Below are 6,699 nucleotides of genomic sequence, written 5' to 3'. Positions count from 1 at the left end.
ACGCATCAGGGAGACAGGAAACGCATCAGGGGGACAGGAAACGCATCAGGGGGACAGGAAACGCATCAGGAGCAGAAATCTGGTGAAACGTTCCAGTTTTTCTGACTGAATCTCGTTTTTAGCCTGAAAAGCTGCTGCAGGAAACATCCGGTTGCTTCTGATCGAACCTCCGACTTCGTTTAGCGTCGTGGCTTTACGAGCGAAACCAAATTCCAAGATGGAGGACGCGGCGCTGCTGCTGGTTCTGAAGGACGAAGTGAAGGTCGCCTGCAGCCTCCTGGGTAAACTGGGTAAACTGGGAGCTCACCATTTACATCACAATGGGAGCTATGAGGGACGCCGCGCCGTGGAGACTGTTGCCAAGGCGACGCAGGGGTTGCTAGGATACGGACGCTGGGGAGCCGTAATGGAGGAGCAACAGGAAAAACTCCCGTTTTAAATCCAGAGCAGGGATGTCCAACATGCGGCCCGGGGGCCGTTTGTGGCCCTTGGGCTGATTTTTTTGTGGCCCCCCAACTGATTTGAGACTGATACAAATTTATCTTATTAAAGATGGTTAAATATTAGCAAGCAACTTAAAATATATATAAATAAATGCTCTAAATGTGTGAAATGTCTTTCTGCTAAATCAAATCATCCTAAACATTAAAATTAACCCCTTCACTGCTTGATTTTAGTTCTTCTTACGGATGGGTGACATCACGGGCGTAAAATTTTAACCGAGATGTTTTGTAGCAATAAGTTGCTATTTTTTAGTGAACTATGTGACATTATAACATCCAGAAAATGTTCACTAGATGCTCAGTTCCCCAACATGTGGCGCCCCCTGCAGGCGGCGCCCTCCCCGTGGCGCAGGCCCGCTTTTCCCGCCACCGCCTCGGCTCTCCGTCTACCTGCTGGAACGGCAGGTAGTCATCCAGCCACTGCTCCTGCAGCTCCTGCAGCTCCTCCAGCTCCGCCTGCACCACCACCGGGACGGCCGGGTGGGAGGACGGGTTCGGATCCAGCTTGCCTTTGACCAGAACCGGGAGCCTGCTGCCCCTGGGCGGGGTCACCGGCCGGTACTCCCAGCCCCGCAGGAGGCCCAGCAGCGCCTCCGCCCTGGGCAGGGAGCTCCCAGTCTCCTCCGGGTTCGGGTTCGGGTCCGGTTCCTCCTTGGTTCTGTGCAGCTCCAGAGACTCCACGGAGGACGCGGGGCTGTGGCTCCGTTTGTCGGCTGCAGGAACATCCATCGGGACCGGTGTTGCCTCGCAGGTTCTGCTCAGGTCCTCCACCCCCACAGCGGAGGCGGAGTAGCGGGTCGACGGCCCGCAGGAGGTGCTTCTGCGACCGAACCTTCTCGGAACCTTACAGACCGCCTCGTAGTCCGAGTCCGCGACCCGCAGCGCCGCGCAGCCGCGGCACCTGCGGGGCTTCAGGCCGGCCTCGGCTCCGGTGCAGTGGTGGAGCGGCTGGTCCGGCGCCGCGTCCTCCCGATCCGCCCAGGACTCGAACCCGGAGAACACCAGGTCGTCCTGGATCAGGTCCGCGTAGGTTCCGTCCAGCTCCGCGTCCTCCCCGCCGGCCTCCCCCGGGTTGCTCCTGCGGTACAGCCCCGCGACGCAGAGCCGCAGCCGCTCCTTCTCCAGCAGCAGCCGCTGCAGCCGCTCCAGGGACAGCGCCTCCACCCGGGCCACCACCGTGTCGAACCGGAACATCCGCTCCAGCATGAAGGCGCACTTGGAGCAGGCGAACTCCCCGCGGCCGTCCCGGCCCAGCCCGCGGCCCAGGGCGTGGGCCAGCAGCACCTGCAGGCTCAGCTTGGCTGCGGGGTGGAAGATCCAGCGCCGCTGGTTCCCGCACAGTTCCCGGGCGCAGATCCGGCAGGCCTCCTTCATCCTCACCGCGTCCAGCATCCCGCAGGGGTCAGAGGTCACCACTGGTCGTTAATTTTAAATCGCCGCGCAGGCTGGCGGTGATGCGGATGGAAGAAGCTGCGGGGCAAATCTCGCCGGATCCCGCAGATTCTCCTCCTGGGCCGTGATTCTTTTCCCTCCCCGGAAGGTTTCAGGGAAATGGGTGCGCGGCCCCTTTAAATCTTCCCATGACAAGGAAAATAAATCCCGGTTTTCCTCCTGCAGGGTCAGAATCTTCACGGTTCCGGTTCTGGTTCTGGTTAACGGCAGAACCAGCCGCGGACGGAGCGGAACCGCTGCTTTCACTGCGAGGCGGCGACGGAGAGGAGCACGAAGATCCTCTATGGCAGACAGGATGCGTCACTCCGCAACCAAAGATCATATGTATGAAGGAAGATGCTCCACTCCAGAAACTACAAAAATCCCCGATGAATGGCTGTACTGTGACTGTGGCGCCACCATGTGGCCAGGTCGCAGAATGCAGCTTTAATCAGAGACATGGAGAAACTTTTATTATGCGTATTTAAGTAACATCCGCGTCTTCCTCTTTTTATGATTAAATATCCAAAAATAGCATTTAATTTCCCCAAAATGTTTAATTTATGTAAAATGCCTTCACTGGGAGAAAAGTGTGACATGAGTCAAATTCATTGTTTCCACAAACTGATATTTATTTACTTTTATATTAATAGACTTTTGTCCTCAACACAGTTTAAATAAATCTGTTGCAGTATTTAGCATCATGTATTAAACACTCTGCACACTCACATGAAAAAAAATCAAAGATTTCTTGAGGGCAACACTTCATGAAATTCCCCAAGAAAAGAAAACGAGGCAGACTTTTAAAGGAAACTGGATCAGAAAGCGGATTGTCGTGGAATTTGTGGAGGAGTGAGACCTCTTGAGAGCGAAGCCTGGCTTCTCTGGCCTGGTCTTCACCTCACCGTCTGCATACAACCAGGAAATGTCCTCCAGAAATGGATCACTTCCTCCTGGAGAGTAAAAAGCATCCCGACAGCGAGCTTCTGGTTACCGGTGGAAGAATCTGGAAATAAAATCCTCTGGGTTTGAAAACATGAAGCGTTTCTGGTGCAGGTTGGACTGGATTTGGTTTTGAAGGACAGAATCTCCTGCTGCAGTTTTGGAGAAGAGCTTCCAGGCTGTTGTCTTAAAGGGACAGTCCGCCTCAGAATGAGCTGAAATGTTTCAGTGGGACCAGAGACGGACGGACGGACGGCTGGTGACGTCAAACTGAAAGCTGCTTTCTTCATCCCAACAGGAGTTCAACTCTGACGCGACGGGAGGAAAGCAGCAGCAGCAGCCAGTCTACCAACGTTTCTGAGCAGGCCTCTCCCATCCGTTACGACAGACATCATCACTGCTAATCCGCCTCCTTTGCTCTAGACGCTCCTGGTTTCATGGAGCCGGGGATCAGATCCTTAAACTCTGGCTGGGTGTTTGTTTCCGCTCTGGTTGCCAAAGATCTTCTATTTCCCGTCGTGAAGGAAGGAAGAGACGCTTCGAACTTCCTGCTTCACCTGTTCAGCTCCTCTGGGATTTCAGGTCAGAGTTCAGGTATTATTTGTAAAAATAAAAATAAAAAAACGCTGTTGCCACGGTAACGCACCCGGAAAGTTAAAAAAGGACGGAAATCGTTGCAGCCGAACAGCAGACACGGAAACGACCCGACCCAGAAAGCGGCGCCGCCACCAGCAGCAGCAGCTGATCTGAGGATTCAGAAGTTGAACAAACATCTAAAGCTCCATTTTTACTGACATGAATCGTGTTTCAGCCGCTTCGGGTTTCTGTTTCCACGCAGCAGAGCACAGGGAGCCGTCAGGGTGGAAGTTTGCCGCGTCGTTTATCACGTATCGGGATAAACTTCTTAACGCGATCAGTTTGTCACAACAGATTCCAATCAATGATGTTGAAAACCCATAAAACTGACATTATGCTCAGGAATCATGTCGTCTACGAACGAACGTGGAGCTAAAGCCTGGAGTCCCAAATGAAGCCGCTGCAAGTGGGAACGTTTGAAAGGTCCGTTTCTGTGGGGCTCTTATTGCTGTGACGCTCAGTCATTTACGTCGCCATGACAACTGGTTCAAGCCCGTTTCCGGGGCAACCGGTTTCACCGCCAAACGTCTCCATCCGTCACAGCGAGCAGCATCTACGTTGACAGATCTACGGCCATGCGGGGTTTGTTTTCCCGGACCGCCGCCGGATCCACATCCGTCACCGTCCGGACGCCACGGCAACCATCCATCGTCTGGGACGAGGCTCGCAATCAAAGATCAATTAATCCCAATCAGGGAGAAGTGCCAAACATGGCCGACTGACGGACGAGCCGTCGCCGTGGTTTCCTCTCCCGCTCCTCGTTGCTCCGAACGGTCAGCGGGTCGCGATTACAAACTAACTTACTGACGAACGTTTACGATTTATTACAAACGGAAGTTTTAACGTAACATTTTAAAAACTGAAGAAGCTTCATAAAGTACATCTGTCTGCTGCAAGGTGCAAAGAAAACAGAAAAGTAGAATAAATTACGGTTATTTAGATAAAATGTGCATAAAAAGCAGAGATCCACAGCAGATTTTACGCTGGTTCACCAGCAGGTGGCGCCACAGCAGGAATTCATTTAGAAAATAAACCGATTATTGGAGTTTCTGGGGTTTTATTCGGTGCGGTAAAAGCAGGAAAGACCAACTGTGTGTCGTTTTGTGAGGCTGGTTTTCAGGCCTGGTTTCAGATTTCAGGCCGAAACATTTCGACTTTAACTTCCCGAAAGCAGCCGATCGGTTTCATCAAACATGCTTGAGGAAATTTAGCCGCCGTGTTGGACGTGATTTTGATGAAGCCCAGAGGTCCGAACACACGGCCCTGTGGGATCCCACCATCGTTTCAGCAGAAGCTGCTCAGGCGTCCGGCGGTTCAAATGCTTCTAACTTAACATTTTGTTTTTAGTTTCGGTTATTAACACGAAGGAGAAAATCTCTCAGGGGTTCAAACTCCAACCCCAGAAAAGTTCAATAAATTACAGAAAAACATAAATTTTAAATATGTTTCAACTTTAACCATTATTTAATATTCTTAAAGCCTCATTAACTATGGAATAATTAAATCCACTGCACTTTAAAAGCTTAAAGCTGCTTTTTTTTTCTGTGTTTAATCAGCTGAATAAAATTATTTCAGCCAAATATTTGTTTTAATTCATTCATTCTATGGATTTATTGCATTAAAACCTTTTCTTGTATGATTAATTACACGTTTTTTATGTAAAAGTTCCAGTTGGAACTTTAGTAATTGCATGTTTCTGGTACACCTGTATGTCTGACGCACAAGCTACATTCGCTAACAGGCGATGAAGCCGCTTCTCCCCGACGCCGGACTGGCTCGTTTAAATCATCGATAAAGGTTCAGATAAAATCTGATTCATTATTTACAGACTATTAAATATTTTCATTAGTTTAAAATCTTCAGGGTGAAGTTTTATTTCTGCTCTAGCCGTCAGGAAAAGACGGATGGCGGTAAAAATACCTCGGCGCCTCGTTCTCTGTTCTCCAGCGAGGATGATGAAAGGTCATGAACTTTGACCTGCAGCTCTTCGACCTGGAGGCTTAGCGACTGTTTCTGCTGCACCAGATCCTCAATCAGCCTGAAACAGGAAGTGGAGCGAAGCTCAGAGGTCTGAGGGCAGAACTCACCCAGACCCAGATCTACGTGGAGCCAGCGGTGAACTGGTTTGTGTTGAAGAGTGAAAAGCATCCAGTCACCTGTCTGCGTCAGTCGGACTCGTTCCGTGTTCCTCCATCTTCTCCAGCATCTCCCTCTGCAGGGCCAGGCAGCGCTGGGCCTCGGCGTCCGCCAGCGACGCCATGCGCCGGGCCTCGCTCCGGGCCGCCTCGGCCTCCTGGACCACACAACCACAACGCTCATGATGATGACCGCTTCTGGATATCAGCCAATCAGGAAGAGACTCTGGACCTTTTGCAGCAGCTGAACTTTGTCCTCCAGCATGTCCAGCTTGTGTCTGACCTCGTCCTGCCGCTCCAGCAGGCGGCGCTGCAGCTCCGCTTCATTCTGATCGGACAGGACCTCGGCTGTGGATCTGAGTGGGTCACAACATCAGCAGCCGTTTCGGCGAAGCGGCAGAAAAACTTCAGCTCCCAAACATCAAAGATTCTCTTGTATTTATAAAGAGCAAATCTCAAAACATGATTTTTGTTTGTTGATGGATATTTCTGGTGGTTATTATCTGAGTCATTTAGCCTTTAAACAGGATTTAAAATCAAAAAGTAAGAAAGACTGAAATGCTTTAAGTCATGCTGAAGGGACACATTTCACTCTATTTAGTTTAGAGAGCAAAAAACTTACATTTAAATTGATCACAAAATACAAATTTATAATTCATTAGATATTTGAAAACCACAAATCTGTGACCCAGGCTGAGGATTTAATATTAGACGTAAAACAGGATCACCAAAACGTCTCTGTGCAGACATTCGGTCTGGTCTGAAGGTTTTCCTCAGCTGAAATAAATCTGACGCCGGCCCTTTAAGAGCACCCAGCAGGCGGGAGGCCTGAAGCGGGTCGGCTACTCACAGCGCCCGGTCCAGAAGCTCCTGCTTCTCCTGCAGGTCCTTCTTCAGACTCTCAACCTCCACCTTCAGCTCAATGTTCTGCAGGACAAACAGGAAGAACGATGAGAAACGCCTGACCACTTCCTGCTCACATCCTGACCACTTCCTGCTCACATCCTGACCACTTCCTGTTTACTTCCTGCTCACATCCTGACCACTTCCTG

The 6,699-nt window shown here is 50.7% G+C and overlaps 2 protein-coding genes across 6 annotated transcripts in view; both read right to left on the bottom strand.

The window, feature by feature from the left end:
• Window positions 1-1,981, bottom strand: part of LOC103463242 (myomegalin-like) — a 39,297-nt gene extending 37,316 nt beyond the window's left edge. Inside the window, exons 1-2 of the mRNA XM_017304244.1 lie at window positions 778-1,981; window positions 175-277 (exon numbers count right to left, since the gene is read on the bottom strand). Of these exons, the coding sequence (XP_017159733.1) occupies window positions 175-277; window positions 778-1,895 (1,221 nt within the window). The 5' untranslated portion in view covers window positions 1,896-1,981. The remainder of the gene's footprint in view (window positions 1-174; window positions 278-777) is intronic.
• LOC103463200 (myomegalin) overlaps window positions 1,955-6,699 on the bottom strand; it is a 63,177-nt gene continuing 58,432 nt past the window's right edge. For 4 of the 5 annotated variants that reach the window (XM_017304311.1, XM_017304313.1, XM_017304312.1 and 1 more), the window contains 5 exons: window positions 6,498-6,574; window positions 5,880-6,003; window positions 5,669-5,805; window positions 5,433-5,550; window positions 1,955-2,379 (listed from right to left, as the gene is read on the bottom strand). In XM_017304311.1, coding sequence (XP_017159800.1) covers window positions 2,047-2,379; window positions 5,433-5,550; window positions 5,669-5,805; window positions 5,880-6,003; window positions 6,498-6,574 — 789 coding nt within the window. In that variant the 3' untranslated portion in view covers window positions 1,955-2,046. The other variant, XM_017304315.1, reaches the window with a different exon arrangement.

The sequence above is a fragment of the Poecilia reticulata genome, linkage group LG4 (assembly GCF_000633615.1).
Source record: "Poecilia reticulata strain Guanapo linkage group LG4, Guppy_female_1.0+MT, whole genome shotgun sequence".
In the NCBI taxonomy this organism is placed as follows: domain Eukaryota; kingdom Metazoa; phylum Chordata; class Actinopteri; order Cyprinodontiformes; family Poeciliidae; genus Poecilia; species Poecilia reticulata.
The sequence above is the reverse complement of the archived record's forward strand: the minus strand, read 5'-3'. Positions and strand labels throughout refer to the sequence as shown.